The sequence below is a fragment of the Convolutriloba macropyga genome, chromosome 11, assembly GCF_964194025.1.
Source record: "Convolutriloba macropyga chromosome 11, txConMacr16.3, whole genome shotgun sequence".
In the NCBI taxonomy this organism is placed as follows: domain Eukaryota; kingdom Metazoa; phylum Xenacoelomorpha; order Acoela; family Convolutidae; genus Convolutriloba; species Convolutriloba macropyga.
This window is the reverse complement of record NC_134478.1, coordinates 11128937-11152692: the sequence shown is the minus strand read 5'-3', so window position 1 is coordinate 11152692 and position 23756 is coordinate 11128937. Positions and strand designations below refer to the sequence as shown.

General features: G+C 36.9%; 1 protein-coding gene across 1 annotated transcript; it reads left to right on the top strand.

The window, feature by feature from the left end:
• Positions 1–3699: 3699 nt before the first annotated feature.
• Positions 3700–23724, top strand: LOC142350010 (ATP-dependent RNA helicase DDX42-like). Its single transcript, XM_075401901.1, has 11 exons — positions 3700–4072; positions 4622–4744; positions 5358–5503; positions 8286–8476; positions 8798–8961; positions 12027–12171; positions 12737–13159; positions 17014–17207; positions 21496–21736; positions 22251–22511; positions 22968–23724. The coding sequence occupies exons 1-11, from the start codon at positions 3752–3754 to the stop codon at positions 23633–23635; spliced, it is 2877 nt and encodes a 958-aa protein (XP_075258016.1). The 5' UTR covers positions 3700–3751; the 3' UTR covers positions 23636–23724.
• The last annotated feature ends 32 nt before the right edge of the window (positions 23725–23756 follow it).

The window sequence follows — 23756 nt, the reverse complement described above, 5'->3', positions numbered from 1 at the left end:
CTTATTTCTAGTTCGTCGTCTGACGCTTCATTTTTGGATGTCTTACTTTTATAAATGACTTCATCATCTCCTTAACAAATTTCACACGTGTTCCACTCTCATGAAACCCCCTCCCCAATCCGCCACTGCCCGAGTAAAGATATGTTCCCTAAATTTAAGATAGCGATTACGCAAGCCAGCCTCTCCTGTCTTTTGAGAGCAGTTTGTCCTACTTTAGTTGGTTATTTTATCATACGAGAAAATGAGGCCTAATAATGTGTGGTCTCCCGGTTATAGTGAGACCGACCTATTTGATTTGGTCTATATCGAGCCATAAGCAACCGTAGATGTCATTTGAGAATGCAGTTTTCTAAAAACGTTGCAGAAAAGTTCCGTGTCTAGCAATATCACACTAAAAAGACCAATTGAGTTGCAAGTCAAATTACCGAAGATGAAATTGATTGTTCAAGTAATGAAAATTAATTGCACAAATTTTTACATTAAGGAGTACGAAGTAGGTTCCCAAAAGCGACTGACAAATATGAAATGACCCGATGACTTCGGAAAACGTCCAATATGTCTAATAGTGCTCGAATAAAGTTTTCAGCTCTTTCAAATTTTCGTAGAGGTGTTGTCTCAACAAGAATTTTGTGCTCATCATTTTTCAGCTGCTAATTTGTGTCAAGTAAATAGAACAAAAAACCTTTAAAAAATCACAAGTTATTTTTTGCAGATGTTTTGTCCTTTCCTATTGTGGAAATATTGGTCCTTTCCTTCATCATTCTCAAAATTGTTGGAAGCACTTAAACTGAACTACATTTGAGGTCTCTTAGCTTTTTGTGAAAAAAAATCAAAGTAGTGCGAGGTGTGATCTGATGCACAGATGTTCAGGGGTGTTATATTTTGAAAACAAAATTTTAAAACAAATTAAATTTTTGCTTCAAGAATAGTAGCATGCATCGTTGTTTGCAGTAAATTTTCGGCAGTTTGAGGTGTGTTATTTTTCGGAGAATATACCGCTGCTTTTTATTTTTTGAAAACCTTTGTGAATGTTTTTAAACTTGTTTAATAGGCGCACAGCGATGGCTGGGCTATTAATGGCCTTCTCTTGTTTTTTTTTACAATGCGAAGCATTTGAATTGTATTGGGAAGCTGTCTTTTTTTAAGACTTCAAAAATTATGAAATTGTGTGAACAAGAGCTGTTCACACATTTTCATAATTTTTGAAGTCAAATTCTAGTGATTTTGGTCACGTCGAAACAGGAAGAGGATCGAAAAATCGATTTTTTCTAAAAAGATTTCCCAATCCATTCAAGGTTCATTCTAGGCCTAGTTTTTTGTTTGAACCAAATTTCCATTTCTCGCTAGTGGTTTTTTTGTTCACATGCGGCATTTTGACATTGATTTTCGTTTTTTTTTTAAATTTTTTGATATGATTTTTTAGAAATTGTTTTTCCAATTCACTCATAGTCCATTCGATGTCTAGCTTTTCGTTTAGTCAATGAAATTCTTTGAATTGCTCGTCAGGACTTGTCCTGCTATGTTTTTGTATCAAGATTTTTGTTACGACCATATGACGTCACAATCACTTCAAATCTGAGTTTTGTTCATTCGTTCATGCAATTTCAACTGAATTGCGTGCGTGACAACTTTTTTTCGTTCGTATTGGAGCGATTTTGTGTTCATTTGCGTGATAAAATTTTTGGTCACGCGTGACTTACCTCTCTCTCAAAAGTGACTTCCTGACACTGAAAATGACTTTTCTTTACTTTATTTCAAAGAGATAAAATCAAAAGAGTGCCTGTCACTCTAAATGAAAGTTATCGGAGAGCAGCTAATATATATTGGAGAGCCGCAATAACTTATACGGATTCTTAATCAAAATGTATCATCTCAGAATTTATCAAAAAGTAATTTTTTTTGGTCTGTTTCTTTTACTATCTTTTTGAGACTGCACATCTACGAAGCTATTGCGGCTATTTTCTGGCAATCTGCTAGCTATGTTTCTGTTTGTTGACAGATTTTACGGGATCTCAATCCCCTGTTTTCAACAGTTTGCACCTTTTTGTGGCTCTTTTAAAGTTGTTGAAACTCACTTGCATTTAGATTTGACTAGTAGATATATCGTTCGGGCATTATATCGGGGCAACTTTTTCAAGCTGAAACATGACAAATTCAGAAGCTGAATTTTTGCCGAATTTGACATGCAGTTTAAATAATTTGAATATGACAAAGCGAAAACAAAGGTGATTGTAAGATTGGAACTCGCAAGGGCTGATAGCCGACCGGTTAAAGCTATAGTCTAGCACGCCGGAGGTCATGGATTCGAATCCCCACCTACTAAGAAGCCTACAGCGCCCTCTCAATTAAGGTTCCGTTCGAGAAAAGTATGTCCGATATCTGTCGGTTTATGTTATTATTTTGACGGGATTTGACTGGACATCGCGCTCTTCAAACTTCAAATCTGCTTCAGGCGTTCATGCATTTTCAAGCGTTCATGCGATTTCGATTGAATTGCCTGGGTGACTTTGTTTTCCACTCTTATTAGAGCGAGTTTTTAGCTTTTAGTTCTTTTGCTCTATTAAGTTTTCGTCACACGTGGCTTACCTCACTCAAAAAGTACTTTTCTCAATCTCAGATTTTTGCTCATCTTCAATTGAAGATATTGTCAACTTAGTATAAGGCACTCTATTTGAATGTTTTTGAGAGAAGCAAATAGAAACACAATTTCTACATCCTCTTCTGATTTAAATTGTGACATCTCAGTAATTATTAACCGAATTGTTTCTTAGCTGGGCTTTGGTTTCATTGTCTGTGATTTGATGCATTAATGACTTTTAGCTGATAATGACATGCAAAACGATTCATCAATAATCATGTATCCATGAATGTAATGTCAATACCATGAGCGTAATAACGTTTAACAAACTGTATTAGATTATAACAAAATTTGAGTGAACAGGACAGGACGGAAAATGTGAACAAAGTGAAAAACCAACCTAACGTTCTTAAAACTAAACCTAGATAACTCCTGCGAAAATACGAAATTCGAAAACCTGCGATTAAAGTTTTCTATACTCGATGGGCTTTCTGATGATACAACTCGAACCTTTCTACGTCAAAAAAAAAAATCATTCGACCAGAATTGACAACTAAAAACGCAGTGGAGAATATAGCTCCTAAACCAGCATATGGGTCGAAATAGAGACAAAGTGCTAATATATCTATTTCTTGGAGAGTAAAAGCCGCGCCTGTTTGGTGATGCAATCATTAGATTAGAAAATCGTTGTGCGCAACTTTATCGATTGAACTATATCGAACTTACTAATTTCGTTCAATTTTTTCATTAAGGAAAAACCTAGGCTTTTTGCTTACGGAAAAACCTAGGCTTTTGCTTACGAAAAACCTTGATTTTCTAAAAAAAACCTTATATCTTAACAAAAACGAAACTAGAAAAACCTTATTGCGTAAATATTCTACGCTTTATAAGCTTTCGAATGATACTAGTTATGTCTCTCTCAGTATTTCGGGGGGGGGGGGGGGGGGGTGGGAGGGGTTTCTGTCAAAACGACAGAACAAAAAAGCCAGGCTATAATATAGTTACTTTCTTCATTACATGAAGCCAGAACAAAAATTGAGGGCTTATTTCTCGCCCTAGTGACATCTCTATTTAGGGGGCAAACAATTTTTAAGGAATTGCGCAGTTTGAAACCCGATATTGACTCGCGGTTAACTTAATTCTTTCAGAATTGATGCAGATTACAAGTTTAACATGAGGCGCTGGGGTCCACCGGATTCTTATGCATCATACGGCAGCGGTCGCTCCACGGGCGACGACAGATGGTCACGACCCGGTCGTTCCGGGGGCAAAGAAGTTGCCCCTCCCCCACAGTTGACAATGTCTGGACCCACAAGAGGCGGGCAGCACCCAAGTGGAGCTAGCAGTATGCGTGGGTCAATGTTGACTGCCACTGGACGCAATTCGAAAGGATACAGTTTGGTTGAGCATGACAAGTTTCTGGCTACTGCAGTTGCAGCGTCCAATTCGGCCTCTGTGATGCCGAGCAAGAGGAAGAAAGACTACTTTGACGAAGTGTGAATACCCTTTTGGAAACTTTAATTCCCATACCGATCTGGTTTAACGAGACCAGATTTAGATTCTTAAGTCCATTAGTTGTTTGCGTTAAGCCAGTATTGTAGAGTCAAGTATAGAATAAAGGGAATTGATTCCTGTCACCCCGGTAGATTATTGACGTCGGGAGTTGATTTTTTTACCTATATTATGTCATATATAAATTGTAATGGCTAGTCCTGACGTATTATTAGGCAACAGAAACCTCAATTATTTCGAGAACGCGCATCAGTTAGTTCACTAAAGATAAGGAAAATGAATACAAAAAATTCAGGGGGGATTCGGGGGCTGCGGCTCTTATCATCGTTAGGTATAGAGGTATTGCTTACGGGGTAATAATTTTGTTGGATTTATGCTTAAGCTAACTTTTTAAAGCCACTTTAAACTGTCGAACAGCGCAGTGCGTGGATTGTTTTGGATGTTTTTTGTAAATCGTAGTGCAATTATTGAAGGCAATGTAGTCATTACATTGTATTGTAGGGTAATTCAGTTTTGTATGTTTGATGTCAGGACTCAGACGAAGATTTGCCATACCAGCCGGCACCCGACAGTCCTTCGAGGACAGGTGGAGGAGGTGGAAGTGACTCGGAGGAAGATCCACTTGACGCTTTTATGAGTGGAATTGACACCGAGGTCAGTATCAAATCGTTGAGTATCCGAGGTGGGTTTCAGCTTTGAAATCTTACGTAAATTCACAACTAAGTTACGCCATGAACATCATTTGATCATGGGAGTACTTGATCTAGTATCGAATCTGAGTATGACTGGTTTACAGTGTATTAAAACTGATGGCTAAATTAGCATTGAACGTAAATTTTTTATTGCCAATAAAATTATATTCAGTTTTGGGCAATCATTCTCGTGACAAAACCAGAATATCTGCACATTTTCTGGGAACTTTTTCATCCCCGCATTGGACAAGGCCACGTGTGTTTTCACCTTTTATTGCAGGTACGGTTTACAGCTCCCACTGTGTCCGCAATTAATGCCAACCACTAATAATGCAAAAAAATATAAAACTGTTCGCATATGCTTCTGAAAACAGAAATATGTGCACAGTGGGGAGAAAAGGAATGATCCGTATTAGTTCATATCCAACTTGTGTTGTTAATGAGTAATTGTAAATATAGGATTCCAGCGCAAAAACAAAAAAAAGAAAAGGTTTAAGTTTAAACCATATTTTAATTTTTTTGTGTTTGCGCTGGAATCCTTTTTTATAATTATTTCAATGTCTTTTTTCTTGTAGGTTAAGAAGCAGGAAAAGGAGGATAAGAAGAAACTGGAAGCCTCAAATGATGTACCGAGTGGGAAAGGAGACAAGGGGAGTAATCAGTCACAACAGGCGACCAGAGCTGATATAGAAGAAGAGGATGTTGAAGAATCGTACTATAGGTGAAGGTTCTTTGATTTCGCAGAGTGTGAATCTCTTTACTGAAGATTTTCCTTTTTTACATTGTTTTATGGTTAGGTACTAGGAATGAAAACTAGTGGGCTGGCTGTCTTTTAAAAGTTTAATTTTTGTTCCCAGTTTTTTTGAATGGGAGAACTGTATTCTTCTGTGTTCGGCTAAAGTTAAATTCGGACTTACTTTTTTTCATCTCATTACCTTTTGCATATGGGTTAGATTTGCGATAGAATCTCTATTAAGTAATAGCGACAGTCAGTCTCTCAACGGCTATTATTTACGCGCTCTCCTTTTTAAAAATTTAGAGAATTTTAAGATCTGTTCACACATTTTAATGATTTTTGGTTGTGATTTTGGTAACGCCGAAGCAAGAAGTGGAGAGAAAAAGTTTTAAGTTTATATGAGAAAAGGTGTTAGAACAAAAATTGTTTTCTCGGTAATGGTTTTTTGCTGTGCGGCAATTTGAGTTTGATTTTTTTACTGCTTTTGATATGGCTTTGCTAAATGGTTGTCCAAATGCGTTCTTGGTCATTTCTACGTAGTGTAATGAAACTGCGATCAAATTAGAACACTTTGACACTTGAAAAATACGAAATCGCTAATTTCTTGTTTTTAATTACCTGAAAACGATAGCTGAGGCTTTTATTAGCCTTTTCTTGTTTTTTTTTGTTTTGTCGTCAAGATTTTTGTTTCGACCATATGACGTCCCATATCACTTCAAATCTGCTTTTTGTTCATTCGTTTATGCAATTTCAACTGAATTGCCTGTGTGATGTCATTTTTCACTCTTGGCAATTTTTCAATGTTGGCCATTTCTCACTTGGTGGAGAGTGTTTTTTTTGTTCATTCGAGTGACTAAATTTTTGGTCATACTTGACTTACCTCTGTCTCAAAAATGACTTTTAACCCTGAAATTGATTTTTGTTCAGTTTAATTCAAAGATAAGGTCAAGTGAGTGCGTGTCACTCTAATTGAATGGCATTTGAGGGCAGCTAATAGAGGAGGCAATTAAACAGGTTCTTAAGCAAAATATAATTCTCAGCATTTTCTTTTTCGGTCCGTTTCCTTTACTATCTTTTTGAAACTGCAGATCTACGAAGCTATTGCGGCTATTTTTTGGCATTCTTCCAGCTATGTTTTTTCATTTATTTCAATCCCAACGTTGGTCAGTTGGGTCAACGGTGGCTCTTTTCCGTCAATCTGTTGGTTTTTCACGTTTAATTCGTGGTCAGATATGTTCGTTTGTTGTTCATCCAAGCTCTAGCAGACTTTTTAATGCTGCAAACATATCTTTTTGCGTTTTGATCAAAATTTATGTATAGATAATGATCATTTTCAAGTTGGCTTCTACTGTTTCACATGTTTGAACTGTTGTTCTGACTTGTATTGAATCGACGGACCTAATAGGTTGTCATTAAAGTTGCGAGTTGATATAAAGGTTAAGAATGTGCCATTCTTTATTCTGAAGAATCTAGTCTATTTTATTAAGAAAATTAACCGCTATGTACAAATACTTGTTTTGACGAATGGGTGTTCGGGTTGACGGTTTAACATATTAAGATCGCTTCACTTATTTAGAGATTGGAAATGAATTCAAAATAACGCGAGATCTTACTCAGTTATTCGCTGCTAACTTTGCTGGATATTTTGTTTCTTTTTCTTACATTTTGCTTTTTTTTTCTTACATTAGTTCATGATTTCTGATTTCTTATTTTTGTTTCTGGATTTTCCTTATCCAAAACTAAATTTAGAGAGGACGGAAGAAGGATTTGGCAATCTTCGAAGCAATCGAGTAACCTTTGTAATCCATTTTTGCCGTCGCTTCTTGCAAATAGTCTGCCGCGCATGTAAAATTTGATCTGTTCGTTACCATAAGGTGAGTTATTCACGAAAACACTAGTGTTTAATTGCTCTCGAACGAAATTTAAAGCTATTATTGTAGTCCTGTCGTTCTTGATTTTATGCTAACTTTTTGCGTGACAGTTTTTTATTCTAGAATGTTCTTTTACTCGCTTGAGTAATTTGAATTTTCGTTGAAATAAATGGGATAAATTGGCAATGCTTAAGGGAACTGTGTAACATTCTTTGGGCCTCGGTAAGCTCTGGGCGTACGGTTCAGTGAAGCTGCTGAGGAAGCAAAACTTCGTGACTTGAAAAAAACTCTTGCCGCAATTTTCAGTGGTTCTCGCTTTAAGAGCGGATGAGATATTATGCTCGGGTTTGAACGAATTTTTTTGGGTTTGTTTTTTTTGCGTCCAATTTGCCATTTTCATTTAATGCCTGTGATTATAGTCAACAAATGGTGTTAAGAGACACGAATACTTAATACAACAATTTTTTGATAGTTGAGCGTGCATTTGTTTTACACAAAATGTTTGCCTTAACATCGAAAGAATTAGTTGAGAACGGAGAACGTTCCATGAATGCATTTTCTAGGTTTCATTTTGACAATGTCTATGCACTCCAGTTATCGTTTTTATAATTTTGCATTTTTGGGATTAAACATGTTAACACTTGTTTTGCAAGCATTACGCTCGTTTTGTTTGTTCTTCTTAACGCTCCTACCGTCAGATGGTTCCTCAAGATTAACAGTATGCTTGAGGAAACATGGTGAACGATTGCAAACATTTTACCTCAGCTGGCATGGCGGGTACCAAAATCAAACAAGAAGTGTTTAAGCTGAAGTTGAACAATCGAGATGTATTTATCGAAATGTTTGTTAAAGAATTTTTTGATGAAAAAGAGTTTGATGACATGCATGCATTGCAGGTACATGCAGGAGAACCCGACAGCTGGGTTAGCGCCAGGTGAAGAGCTGCCAGACATTGAGTACGACGAGGATGGCAACCCAATTTTTGAGAAGAAGAAACATATCGACCCACTGCCCCCCATCGATCACAAGGAAATTGACTACAAGCCATTCGAGAGATTTTTCTACACCGAGCACCCCGAAATTGCAGGTGAGTGGGTGAAACAGTTAGACATTGCTTGTCATCCTGGATATAGGATTAGGTAGCATTTTCTACTATATTGGGTACAGCAGTCAAATCTTCGGAGGGGGGGGGCATTAATAATGATATTTGTACTGTGATATATATAATAAATGATATTTCTGGTATGAAGCTTTAATTTATTAACGATAGGTGACGTTTGGGTAATTATTTTTTTTAAATTACGGTTTTTGATGATGTGCTCCTTTAAACGCTTGAGTTCATTCGACGTATTATAATAATAATAATAATAATAATATGAAGTTTGTTTCATTGATTGTCAATGTTCAGGTCTGTCGAACAGAGACGCAAAGTCCCTTCGCTTCAAATTGGGCATCAATGCCTCTGGAACCTTTGTGCCCAACCCAGTGTGCAGTTTTGCCCATTTTGGATTCGATGAGAGACTGATGTCGGCAATCAGGAAAAGTGAATACACGCAACCCACTCCTATTCAGGTGAGACGAAACACGTCTATTGTTCAATCACGTTGATGCTGTAATTGAAAGTATAGGTTACGTGACTCTGCTCTAAGTCACTGAGAACTTCTGGCATCTATCGAGAACTGCGGAGCAGTTCAAGATGTAAGTCAAAATTTTGACGCGACTTGAACAAGGCCAACTAACCTTGCTTAAACAATAAACTTTGACATTTTAAAAATCTGATCTGCTGAACAGGTACATTAGTTCTCAGTTTTTCATTTAATTCTTTGGATTGTAATTCCATGACCTGTCCTGCTATGTTTTTACAATTCAAAGAATTTGAATTGTATTGGGACGCTGTATTTTTTACGACTCGAAGAGGAGTATTGGAGAAGTCTTTTTTTTAATCAATTTTATTGGAGTGAATTTTGAAGCGGGAAATGAAACACGTGAAAAAATTGGAGTGATTTTGGCGCTGAACAAAAGTGAAGAGCGGAGCGAAAAGAGAGTGGTTTTTGTTCATATCGCTGTTTTCTAGAGAGCGAGAAATTGAGGTGTGAAAAAAAATTTTGTAAGTGAACAAAATTTTTTGTTAACGTGCGGCATTTTAAAGCTAAAGCAGTTTTTTTAAGAGCCGCCCTCATCTTCTCAGCCGGCTATTATAGCGCTCCTATTTTTTTTAATTCGTCGAATAAAAAAATGTTTCGCTTTACCTCATTTTGCCGCCTTTTCAACATTTTGCGTGAAATCTTTTTGACTTCTCTAGGCTAGTTTCTCTCTTCTCTCATTCTGCTAAAAGTGATTTTGAACATCAGTTGCTCAGCAAAGCAATTCAAAATGAACAGATTTAGTACAAAAATGGAGGTCAGAAATAGAAACGGGATAAACCCATAAAGCTCAATTTTAGATGCCCGCTATTTGAACGTCGTTCCTATAAGTCTTATTTACCATCTCTAATGCTTATTGTTATTGATAGTAGCCCCTGTAGCGTCTCTCTAAGAAACAGAAGTATGTTCAACTACGAAATGACATCAAAATAAATCGGACTTAAAAAAATGTTTTTGTACAAAAATCTTTTTTTCAATATCTGTTATTTCAATCCCAATCATGCTTATTGGAATCAAGGGCGGCTATTTTCCGGCAATCTGCCGGGTGTGTTTTTATTTATTTAGTTAAGAGGTTCGGTTGTGATTTTGTTTCAATTTTAGGCTGGATTTGCTATTGGTTTGAAGGTTTATGGAAATTCGTACGAAATTTATGCTAATTCGGATGTTTTTCATGTATTTGGCTGATTTTTGGGCTAGTTTTTGCGATTTTTTAACGGTTGTTTTTTTACTGGCTGAAATGGGTATCGAAAAGACCCCATTCTACTTGAGCAAGCTCTATATAACAATTGGGTACAGTTTTCTAGATTTGAATTATTTTTTGTTGAGAAATATAACAAAAAATGACGAAAATCGGGACTATTTTTCTCAAATTTTCGCAGTTTTTCGATTTTTTTTTCTGTTTTTGTTCTGATAAGTTTCTTAGCCTATTATGCCTTACCGATTATTTTGCGACCTTCTGGATACCCTATTGGCTGAAAGGAATTTTTCTTTGGATTTTTATGCTTTTTAATATTAAAAAATTGAACTTTTTTCCAGTTTTTTAGTGCAAGTTGTTTTTTCATAATTTGGCCTCAAGTATTTTTAAAAATTTAATAACTGCTTTTAGTACGTAATAGTTGCCTTGATGAAGTAATTTTGGCAGAGATAGTTATTTTGGGGATCTCAATTTACAACAAAATTTGATCAGATTTTTTATCATATTTTAACAGATTTGATTTTTAATTTTTTTTTGTTTTGTTGTTTTGATTCAAGATAATCATAATTTAGTGGAGGCACGTTTTGCCTAATGAGTAGTTGCATGGCGTTTTAATGGATTTCCACTTCGAGCCTTTTCCGGAATTCTTCCGGATTTTTTTTTTGTAAGATCTGCTCACACATTTTCATGATTTTTGAAGTCAAATTGGAGTACTGATTTTGGTCACGCCGAAACAGGAAATGAAGCGAAAAGGCGAGTGGTTTTGCGGCGTGAAATTTATTTGTTCTAATTTCAAAGTAGAGAGAAAACGATGTTTGAACAAAAATTCGCTTTCTCGCTAGTGGTTTTTTGTTCACATGCGGCAATTTCACTTTGATTTTTACTGTTTTTTTTTTCGATTTTTTTATCGGATTTTTTCTAAATGGTTTTACCAATCCATTCATAGTCCGTTTTAGGTCTAGTTTTCTGTTTAGTCAATTAAGTCAATTGAGTGAATTGTACGTCAGGACTTGTCCTGCTATGTTTTTTAATTCGTCTACATCGCTGATTCTTACGACCTGACGTCTTGGAATTGACTTTTTCAATGACCTCAGTGTCTCCTACTTCTCTGCAGTTTTGTGCGTGACGTCATTTCTGCTTTTAGGTTAATTGCGTGACTTACCTCACTCAAAAAATGACTTAGGAACTCACTTATTGAACTTTAAATTTTTTGAACATTTAATAGTTAAAGATCAATAGTGTGCTTCTAAGTAGTGCCAAACTTTTGTGCCCTACTTCTGGAGTATTTGTCTTGAATTTTTGATTTCGAATAACAATTTTGAAAAAGCTCTTTTAGTGCTTTTTCCGTATAGACTGTATGTGTCATAAAATTGGCAGTCCGAATCTAACCCCAAAAAGTCTAGTGGTCTATTAAAGGAGTGGTGGTCGATCTGTCTATCTTATTTCTTTAGTTGTTTCAATTCATGGAATGCCACAAGCGTCTATAGTGGCTATTTTCCGGCAATCTTCCGGCTATGTTATTTTAAAACTTGCACGTTAGGGTTTCAAACATCACTTCATCATTGAAAATCATAGTATCGAAGTATGTTTAAAAAACTCCTTTTAGTATTTATAATATACTCCTATTATACTTAAAGAATAATTTTGTAACATAATTTATCAGAGAATTTTTTCAAATGCTCGAATAAAATCCTCACGAATAAACTGTAACGATTTGTACAAATGAGTAAGATTTTCGTCAATTTGAAAATAATCGGCAAAAGATGACGATAACTACCCAGCTTCGACTTTGACTTCAGGCCCAAGCCATCCCGGTTGCACTTAGTGGTCGAGATCTGATCGGAATCGCAAAGACAGGGAGTGGTAAGACTGCAGCATACCTGTGGCCAATGATAGTACACATCATGGACCAATCTGAGCTCAAAAAGTCAGACGGACCCATCGGTGAGAACTTCATATTATTGGTAGACATACGCGTTATATTAATCAATTCACTTTTCATAATCTTAAAACATGTAATATCCCCTTGGCTCTCTCTGATTCCTGCTGTGGGGAAAACGTTTGCACTATATGTCCTGTCTGAGATTATGCAATGCCACCCCCCTCCCCTCGTGTTTAGTGTAATTTGCGTGTGCCTACTACTCGCATTTTCGATTTTCATATCTTTTATCGACGGAAAACTTTGTTCAATTCTCCTATCTTCGAATCTCTCCTATTAGTTTCGTGTTCTACATTTATCGGTCACAAAATCATTCAAATCAGACTTCGAAATGTATCAACGTCAAATAGATTACGAATTTCAAGCTTGTTATTGGACAGTAATGGTGGAAGCAAATAGTGCAAAATATGGGTCTTTCCCAATGTAGGCCCCCACGCAATTATAGCCCCCGCGCCCATTTGGTGTAATTACAATGATTGGGGGAGGCTGTATAATATATGTTATCTGTATAATATATGTTATATGTATAATATATGCTATCTGGATTTGTTTTTCAAAAATTAGTTTTAGGTTTAATCTGTGCCCCCACCCGCGAGCTGTCACTCCAAATTTATTCGGAAGCCAAAAAATTCAGCAAATCATACGGTATTCGAGTGGTCTGTGCATACGGCGGTGGCAACAAGTACGAGCAGTGTAAAGCCCTAAACGATGGTGCTGAAATTGTAGTTTGTACACCTGGACGGCTCATTGATTGCATCAAAGCAAATGCCACTAATTTGCAACGAGTGACGTTTCTGGTTTTTGACGAAGCAGATCGAATGTTTGACCTTGGATTTGGACCTCAAGTTAGATCGATTGCTGCTCATGTGAGACCAGATAGACAGGCGTTGATGTTCAGTGCAACTTTCAAACCCAAAGTGGAGAATTTAGCCAAAGTTATTTTGAACAATCCTGTGAGAATTGTGCAAGGAGAGGTCGGCGATGCCAATGAAGGTTAGAGTTGGTAACCTGAACAAGGTAAATTTTTTTCAGCCCCGCTCCTCAAAAGCGACAATAGAAAATTCAAAAGGCTTTAGACAATACTTGCGAAAAATATGTTTATTCTTTCAATGATTGTTTTGTGAGTAACTCTGGATTACAATTACTGAAAAGGTTAAGAGGAGATACATGCTCACGCGCTTAAAAACAGGGGGAAAATTAGCAGAAAAGAGATTTCGGAATATCATCTATTAGGATAAATAAGTATCTACACCTGAAATTTTCCGTACAATAACCGCTATATACACTTTACAAATTTCTTTCCTAAAATATGGCCTTAAATTTCCTAATTCAATTGTAAATTTCTTATCGAAATCAGGTTTAAAACCGCATTTGAATTAGTTTTCTGTTAATTTTTCCGCGTAATGAATATCACTTATTGTATCACATATATGTACAGAAAAATAAGAATGATGGCATTTAAAAAATTAGATGAAATGAAATAAAATCACAATCACTAGGTTTACATTCGTGTCATGAAAATTAACACGCGGTTAGTAATTTTCATATAGTAAGGTCGGGTCATTACGAAAAGTCTATGGGTGGTGTTAGGTATAAAAGATAAACATTTATTCGATGATTTTTATAGAAATTAATAATATGTGATTTTACAACACTCCTGATAACAACAGTTGCATAACTTATCTGTGAATTAGCTTGTTAGTGCCTGGAATATTTTTCTCGTCTGTTACTGTATGAAGAGTGTTAGAGAGAAAATCTCTAAGCAGCTACAAAGTGGTGCTTGTTATGAAACTTGAATAGCAGCAGCAAGAGTTACCACATGTTTTTTATCCACTTCTCAATTTTGCAACAATTCCACTTTTCCTCGGATTATGAAGACTTTTGAATAGTGACGATGTGTGTTTATTAATAGCTGCAGTAGCGATAGCTGAGCGGAGCTGTTATTGGCTTGTCCATAACAGTCCAAAGTATTTGGATTGTATTGGTGCGCTGATTTTTTCAGATGATTTTTCGTTTTTTTCCACTGTTTCGTCAATGAAAAGTCAAATTAGAAAAGTGGTTGTAGTCACGCTGAAAAAGTAAAGGAAGGAAAAAAGTGACTGGTTTAAAGAGTAAAACTTCTCAATCTGCTTAAAAGTGGAGTGCGAAGCAGATTTTTGGCTTTAGAGAGCACTTTTCCCGAATGCTATTGAAACCAATACAAGTGTTCTAATGGTGCATAGTGATTTTTAATTTCCTTAATGGGCGGCCAATGTTTTCCTTATGACTTCAGAGTTCGTCGTTTTTAAAAAATTTATTACATTTTCGGCACTTATTTGTTAATAGCCGCGAAGCGATAGTGGCTATTATTGGAGACATCGTGTTTTTTTTTTGAATTCGTGACCTCCATCAATGATTCTTGCGACCATTGATTTTTTCAATTTAAGTGTCTTCTACTGCTTTGCAGTAAAAATTTGGTTGCGTGACGTCATTTGTTCTGTTTTTAGGTCAATTGCTTGTCTTACCTCATTCAAAAACTGACTTCTGAAGTCATTTAATGAACTTCCATTTTTATGAACATTTACTAGTTAAAGATCAATAGTGTGCGTCTAATGTAATTCTTGAGTATTAGAGTCTTGAGTTTTTGATTTCGAATAGTAATCTTGAGAAGCTATATAAGGGCTTTTTCCTTATAGAGCATATATGTCATAAAAATGACAGTCCAAATCTTACCCAAAAAGTCTAGTGGTCTATTAAAAGACTGGTGGTCAACCTGTCTATCTTATTTCTGAAGTGTTTCAATTCCATGGAAGGCCACAAGCGTCTATCGCGGCTATTCACACGCCAATGATTGAGAGTTCAATCCCCTACCTCCGTGAAGCTGTCTGTGTGAGGATAAGCTCTTACTTAACCATAGCTTCAGGTTGACCATAGCCTGACCAATGTTGGCTGCAATGATGGTACCACGTGAAAGTTTCCGACGCAAGAAAAGTGGCCAGAGTCACCAAAAAAGAGCAATGCAATGGAAGTAATAAGAAAAAGGGCGGCTGAGAACAGGCCGAAGTCGCCTAATGCCTTTCCGTTGAGATTACGCAGGAACCAAATTTATTTTATTAGTAGCCGCACAGCGATTGCTGAGGCTATTATTGGCCTTCTCTTGGTTTTCTTATTTCGTCGACGCGATTTTTGTTACGACCATATGATGTCACAACCACTTCAAATCTGCTTTTTGTGCATTCATGCATGCAGTTTCAACTGAAGTGCGTGCGTGACGTCTTTTTTCGCTCTTATTTATTTGTCATTCGCCTGCTTAAATTTTTGGTCACATTTGACTTACCTCTCTCTCACTCTCTCAAAAATGACTTCCTCACTTTGAAATTGAATTATATTTACTTTAATTCAAAGAGATAAGGTCAAATGGATGTGTTTCACTCTAAATGAAGGTTATTTGAGAGCAGCTAATAGAGGCAGCAAAAACTTATACAGATTTAACATATCAGCCTTCAATGAAAAGACGAATGTTTTTGGTCTGTCTTTTTTACTGTTTTTTTTTGAGACTGCAGATCTACGAAGCTATTACTGCTGTTTTCTGGCAATCTGCCAGTGTTGTTTATTATTTTCCTGCAATCTGCTTTCTATGTTTGTTCTTGTTTGTCTTCCCAATTAGTCGCTTTAATTACTGGTCCAATTGGGTTTCAATTGGACACCGTTGGACCTATTCGATGTTTGCAGTTGACAGTTAAAGTTTTTTTTTACTCTGACACTGTCTTCTCATAAAATATACTGCTTCTTTCTGTTCTTTAAGTAGTTGTATCATTCAGTCTCGTTAATGACAGATTTTTTTTGTCATTTGTTATTCTTTTTGTTGCCTCGGCTTATTGGTGAGAGGTCATTTTTTGATACGGCTAAAAAGAACTTGATTAACGTATGGAGTTGAGTGTTAATTTTGTTACTACTTATTTGTCGTTTTTTGTTGTCTGATCACCTAAGATCAATATTTATCAGTTTTTTTAGCAGCTGATAGTTTCAAGGCTTAACGCTTTTTCCAAACTCCGAACAATTGCAATGAATTTTTATTTCTAATTCGTTTGGTTTTTGGAAGTAATGTCGCTCTGTCCCTTGCTCTAATTTTAAAGGAATGTATATGCTTTCTAACGTTTAATATTAAAATATGCTTAATGATTTTACTAGTAGTCATGTGTTTTCTGAACGTCAAAAAATGGGGGAGAAACTTTTTCTTTTATGCTCTAATTAACGGCTCTCAAACGAAGTTTGTAGCAATTATATTAGTGCTGTGGCCTTTTAAATGCAATTTTTTGCTTGACTGATTTTTCGTCTGATGCTTTTGAGTTTTTGTCCTCAAAAACGGGATAAACATGTAACGCCCGGAGGGCATTAAGTTCTCTGAGAGCCATACGCCTAACCTGTTTCTAAGAATGTGACCGGAGGGCATTAAGTGGCCGAGCAGCTCTCTTATAGCCGTACGCCTTACTTGTCTCTAAGTATGCGCTTCGCCGAAACTGTTTTGAGACAATTTCAAAGTGTGAGGGGGCTGTTCTTAGTGTTAAAGTTTGACCCCTCGGTCACCTGTCCTACGCCCCCAACAACCAAAGACACCTGGCTACTACCAAAGGCAACCGCTCGCCGGTCGTTTGAGAGGATTGCGCTCAACGTTAGTTGGTTGTTTTTTTTGCTCGTGGTTTTGTGTGCTCTGTTCTCGTCATTTTTCACTCTCAGTGAAGCGAGGTTTTTGTTCGGCGAAGTTTTTGGTCACATGTCTTGCTGTCAATAATTACTTTACTCATTTTCGAAATAACTTGTGTAACTTTGTTTAACGAGGTAAGATCAACATAATAATTTTTTTTCAGATGTGACGCAACACGTGCAGATCTTCCCTAACAAAGAGGAGAAATTGAAGTGGCTCTACTCGTGTATTGTGTCTTTCCTATCAACTGGTCAGGTGCTCGTGTTCTCAACTAGGAAGACAGACGCAGAGGAGCTAGCAGCTCTTCTTAAGAGACGAGACTTCGACTGTGTGTTGCTGCATGGTGACATGCATCAAGTTAGGTTTCTTTCTTATTGTGGTCACCTCTCGAAAATGTAGTCACGTTAATGTTATAAATACGGTAATTGGCCAAGGGCTATGGGTGCTATGTATACGCTTGTATACAAGACGTATCGCTTTAGAATTGGAACAATCCTTCTTTAGCTGCCCTAATTTTTTGACACTCAATCAGATTTTGATAACTTTAAATTGCTATTTTTATGCAACATTGGCCACCACAGCTCGGTACCCGCTTATTTGGAGATTTCATAAAGACTAATATTCTAATCTTATTTTTTCACTGTTGCAGATGTAAGGAATAATTGTGTCGGATGTTTTAGCTATTGTTGTTCATTCGTTTCAAAGTATTTTTAAGCCAGATCAAACTCGAAATTTTCTACAAAACTCAGAAAGCAGGGCGTGATAAAATCTTAATGTATTTGACTGAAACGAAGTTTGCCGTAATTAATAGGCACACAGCGATAGCTGGGGCTATTATTGGCCTTCTCTTGGTTTTTTTTACAATTCAAAGAATTTGAATTGTATTGGGGCGCTGTCTTTTTTTAAACATCTGTTCACACGTTTTCATGATTTTTGAAGTCAAATCGGAGTAATGATTTTGGTCAGACCGAAACAGGAAGTGGAGCGAAAAAGCGAGTGGTTTTGCGGCTTGATTTTTTTGCTCTAGTTTTAAAGTAGAGTGAGAAAACGGTGTTTGAACAAAAATTCGCTTTCTCGCTAGTGGTTTTTTTCTTCACTTGCGGCAATTTCACTTTGATTTTCACTGTTTTTTTTCCAATTTTTTGGATCGGGTGTTTTTCTAAATAGTTTTCCCAATCCAATAATAGCTCATTCTAGGCCTAGTTTTTTGTTTGAACCAAATTTTCATTTCCCGCTAGTGGTTTTTTGTTCACATGCGGCATTTTTACACTGATTTTTTAAAAAAATTTTATGATATTTTTAGAAATGATTTTCCCAATTCACTCATAGTCCGTTATAAGTCGTTTATTGTTTAGTCAATGAAAATTATTTGAATTGTACGTCAGGACTTGTCCTGCTATGTTTTTTTTTACTTCGTCGAATAAAAAATGTTTCGCTTTACCTCATTTTGCCGCTTTTTCAACATTTTGGCGTGAAATCTTTTTGACTTCTCTAGGCTAGTTTCTCTCCTCTCTCATTCTGCTAAAAGTGATTTTGAACATCAGTTGCTCAGCAAAAAATTGATGTCAGAAATAGAAACGGGATAAACCCGTAAAGCCCAATTTTAGATGCCAGCTATTTGAACGTCGTTCCTATAAGTCTTAGTTACCATCTCTAATGCTTGTTGGTATTGATAGTAGCCCCTCTAGCCTCTCTCTAAGAATCAGAAGTATGTTCAACTACGAAATGGCATCAAAATAAATCGGACTTAAAAAATATTTTTGTACAAAAAATCTTTTTTTTTCAATGTCTCTTCTTTCAATCCCAATCATGCTTATTGGAATCAACGACGGCTATTTTCCGGCAATCTGCCGGGTATGTTTGTTTAGTAGCTCTCAATTAAAGTCCCTAATATTTTTTTTGTCTTGTAGTCTTTTCTATGCAATTTTTTGCTTGATCGATTTTTCGTCTGACGCAAAATTTTTGTCTTCACAAACGGCATTGAACAGATGAAGCCCGGAGGTCATTCAACTGTTGAGCAGCTTTATAAGAACCCTACCTTTAACAGGTCTCTAATTAATTGATTCCCCGAAAGTGGAGGAGACATAAGTTCCTTGTGTGGAGGGTGGTTCTTAGAAGTTTACCCCCTCTCTTAGTCTGTCACCCACCTCTCCACTGCTTATTTAATGTCTGGGATCTTTTCCGTTTGTGCACCCCACAGTATGTTCTCCATTCCCCAGTTACAGAACACATGTCATTACATAATAAATCTTTATGTAAAATTATGGCACATGCGTCTAGAGGTTGCAAATAATATGAACCCACTAAGCTTCGGAGGCATGAACGGAAAAGATGGTGTTGTTGATTTTTTCTCCAAGGAGGTATTATGTTAATAGCTATATAACATGCTGTTTAAATGCTCTCAAACGAAGTTTGTAGCAATTATATTAGTCCTGTCGGTCTTTTTTTATAATGCGATTTTTCTCTCGAACGATTTTTCGTCTGACGCTTTTGACTTTTCGTCCTCAACAACGGGATAAACAGGTAGCGCCCAGCGGGCATTAAGTGCTCTTAGAGACTTTCAGCTTTGTTTCAATCTGTTTTGGAGACTCATTCTTATGGTGTGAAGGGCGGTTCTTAGAGGTTGAAGACACCCCCACTGTTGACCCCACCCCCCACTATTGCCCCCAACCCCAGCGAGCTTTTGCCCCCCCCCCCACTGTTGCGCACCCCCTCCCCCTTCTCCACATTCTCCCCACCAGCCCCCCGGTGCACCCCCCCCCCCCCCCCCCATGGCTACGTTCGAACAACCGATCGCTATAAAAACACGCTTTTATACTAATTTTCACAATTTTTTTCAAGCTTTTTGAAAATGATTGTCAGGTTTTGAGTTCTTTCAACCCTAGGGGTCAAGAAACCTCCTCTAGGGTTTTTTTTAATAGGTTACTGCATAGTTTCTAGTTGTAGTGGAATGGTTTCAACATTTTAACATCACGAATTTTATCATTTTTTTGACAAAACGTGCAAATTTTTTCAGTTTTTTTACGTTTGTTTTTCATTTTTCCCGTCTTTCTAGACGCAGGGGCCAGAAAACGTCCTTAAGGGTTTGATAATAAATTACTGCAAAAACTTTATTTGCCATGGAATGGCTTTCGATTTTTAATATTACAATTTTTTGCGATTTTTGAATTAAAACTTGCATTTTTACGTTTTTTGAATTTTTTGTCATTTCTCAGGTTTCTCCTGCCTTAAGAGTCACATAACCTCCTCTAGTGTTTGGATATAGGTTACTGCATAGCTTTTAGATGTAATGGACTGTTTTTCAAGACTTTAAAATCTGCAATTTTGAAAAGTACTTGTAATTATTTCCAGTTTTTTTTAAATCTTTTCGAACTTATCATTTTTACGGCACCAGGGTTCTAGGGACCTCCTCCAAGGTTTGATGATAAGCTGTTGCATAGTTTCTAGAGTTGATAGAATGGTTATCATTATTTTAATGACTCCAGCTTTAGCAATTTTTTGGTAAAATTTAATTTTCAAATTTTTGGAATCTTATTCTCATGTTCCAAGTTTTATATTTATGAGCTAGTGAAACTATTTAAAGCTTGAAATAGGGATACTGGTTAGTATCTTGAGGCAATGAAATTGTTTTAAAGATTTTGTAATCTTGAATTTTAGCAAGATTTTGTTAAAAGTTGCGATTGTTTTCAAAATTTTTGAATATTTTTGTGCTTTTCTGAGTTGAACGATCATTACTGGCCAACGAAGCTTTTAACTATTGCAGATGGGTTACGTGACATAACTTCAGATACAAAAAATAGTTTTGAACACTTTCACTGAGAAATCTGGAAGCTTTTCTTTTAAATTTTGCAATATTTTGCAATTTTTTATAAGATCAGTTTTTTATTTGATTTATTTACTAACAAGGCTAGCAATTTAAAATTTGCAGAGTCGAATCAAGCTAAAGCTAGCCTCACTAAACCGTGGCTAGCTACTGACGAAGCCAACCGCTCGCCGGTCGTTTGAGAGTAATTCGCCCGACGTTAGTCTGTTATGTTTTTGACGTCGATGCTATTGACAACCACACTGAATTTTGTGAAAAAGGTAGTTTTCTTTACAGTTTTTTCCAGGGAGAGCGGTATGCTTTGTTGACTTTTAAAGGCTGTTTTTGTTGAATTGCTGATGGTCGGCTCATAAGTTTATTCAATTCTTTTCATTTAATTTTTGTCCTGCTAGATTTTAAATTCGACTTGGCTTTCTTCCACGTTTTTCGTTTTACACAAATCACGTTTGACTTCTCGCTAACTTCACTTATTGTGCTGTTTCAGCTTAATAGCTTTTAAAATTAGTTTAGCAAATATTGCGGAGAAATAAAATCACTTTCGTTAAGTCAAAATCAAAGAAATGGTTTCAGCCGATAAAGCCTTGTTATAAGCTCATGGTGAATTAGACTATCCAATTTATTAGATCTATTGGCAATAGTGTTAAGATTTATAGCCTTTGAAGTTTAGAAGCTGAATTCTGTATAACTTCAATCTCACGCGAAATTAACACAAAATTAACACACTTTTTGAAGGCATGTCTCCCTCTTTCTGCCCTCCCTCCCCCCCCCCCCCCCCATTGTACTTCAGGGAACTCGGGATTTAAAATGTTTCAATATGTTTAGTATGACCGAACGGAGATGATAACGAAGTTCAAACAAGGCCACGTCCGTCTGATGGTGGCCACAGATGTCGCTGCCAGAGGTCTGGACATTCCCAGTATCAAAACGGTTGTTAACTTCGACCCTGCGCGGGACATGGACACACATGTACACAGAGTTGGTAGGACAGGCAGAGCGGGTGAAAAAGGCGATGCTCATACTCTGTTGCAGAAACCACAAGATGCCCAGTTTGCGGCCCAATTAGGTGAGTCTACCGACAGTGTATCGAGTGAGCTGTAAAAGGTCAATTCCAGAGATTCAATCTTTTTTGACCCGATCAACTGGATATTTGATCTTTACTGGCTGCTAAACTAACTGCATGAGCTGCGAGCAAAACTCGTTGTCATGCGATCAATTGGTAATTGAAATGCAACTTTTTTGCTCAATTGCATATTAAGAAAAATCATCTGAAAATACGTTTGTGTTGTGAAGATGAAATTCGGCCAGTTTTAAGAATAAATGTTTTCTCGTTTTCAATTGTTCTTCAAAATTCATGGATGTTGTATATTTGTATTTGGTTATTCAGATATGTAATAAAACTATTTATTAAACTACTATATTTAATAGTTTCTAATATTAATAAACTGAAAAAAAACTCGAATTTCTATTGTTACTTGCTCAAATATTGGTTTTATGAACCTAATGACATGGTATAAGTTACGCGATACACGTGTAACCAATTGTATTGTGATGAGTCTATTGTTTCGTTTTAATTTCAGTGCAATCTCTGGAAGCTTCCCACCAGTTCGTACCTCAGGAGTTAATAGACCTTGCTATGTTCTCATCCAAGTTCAGGAAAGGTGATGGCGATGGTGGTGGTGGGAACCAGAAGCTCCACATTGGTCTGGGTTATACTGGACCTGGCGGTGGACCCTCAATGGGCGGTGGAAGAGGAGGTGCCTCTAGATTTTCAGGTTCTCATGACTCCTCAGGTTCTGGTGGACAAACGGTTGCGTCTGCTAGAGCGTCACTCGGATCAGGTTGATAGGTTTCTGTTAATACGTCTCCGGGAGATAAATTTTGTTTGATTGCTCTTGAACTAAATTTGTAGAAATTTTTAGAGCCCACTGTCTTTTTATTCGATTTTTGCTTAATGTTTTTTCCGTGACCGATGTGACTTTGTCATGAGAAACGGATAAACTGGTAAAGTCCCGCCGCAATTCTGTTAGTCGTGTACTGGTTTCTGAAGTGTACGATTCATCCAAAACGAAATGTGTGAAAAAAGAAATGTGTTTGGGCGATGGTCATATGGATAATCCGGGGGTGGGTGGAATCTTTTAAGAAAATATCAAAAGTTTTCTTCATGACTCCAATCTGAGCTTATACGTTTTTTTGGCAAAAAAATTTAAGCCAGAATTCTATTCTCGCTTTTTCGATTCTGCAGATGCTAGTTTCTGTTATTTATCTGTTATCAATGAATTATTTTTAAATTTCAGGCGCTTCTGCTGGTGTTCTGGGTAGCGCTGGTCCAGGAGGTCCTCAATCTGGCAGAATGGCGATGATGAGGGCCCAATTTTCGAAACAGTTCCAGTCCAGTTTCAGATCTGCAACATCTGAGGACTCGGAGTCCACGAGCACTTTGGAAAGTTTGGCTGCAGCGTCTACCCAGGATGATTCGTACAAGTATGGGAAGTCTAGTGGTCGTCCCAGAAAGAGAGAAAGTAGATGGAATAAATCAGAAACAGAACCCACATTAAACTCGTATGATAGACCTGAAAATCGTTCTAACTATCGGTCGCATCACAGCGGACAAACAGATCATTCTAACGACTTAACCGAATCTAAAGATAGCAAGAGTAAAAATTATCATTCAAGTGAGTCTTACAGCAACGGTTCAAATTGTAGAAGCAATAATTTGCCACCAAAAAATTCAGAATTGAGCTGGCAATCAGGCGCTGAAAATGACGATGATTCCAAATTTAAAGTTCCGGCCTTGCCTATTCTGTCTTTTCAACCACAGCCACCACCAGTGGCCACGCAACAAGAGTCAAGCCCATCTTATGGTTATAATTCTTCACCTTCTCAGTCTCTGGGTCCGGGCGATAATGGCTCGGTCAGTTCCAAACCTCCTCAGAAAAAGAAAAGCAGATGGGATGTTTGTTGAACTTGAAAATGGCTGGTAAAATTTGTCAGTTTTGAACTTTTCTTTTTTGTCTTTGATCTTCATAAAATATAATTTATATAAAAAAGGTGTTTTTTATAGCCGCGAAGCTGTAAGCTGAGCA

Coding starts and splice junctions, on each gene's coding strand:
- LOC142350010 (XM_075401901.1), top strand. CDS start 3,752: ATGAGGCGCTGGGGTCCACCGGATTCTTATGCATCATACGGCAGCGGT. Junction 8,962..12,026: donor CGCAACCCACTCCTATTCAG/GTGAGACGAAAC, acceptor CTTTGACTTCAG/GCCCAAGCCATCCCGGTTGC. Junction 12,172..12,736: donor AAAGTCAGACGGACCCATCG/GTGAGAACTTCA, acceptor AATTAGTTTTAG/GTTTAATCTGTGCCCCCACC.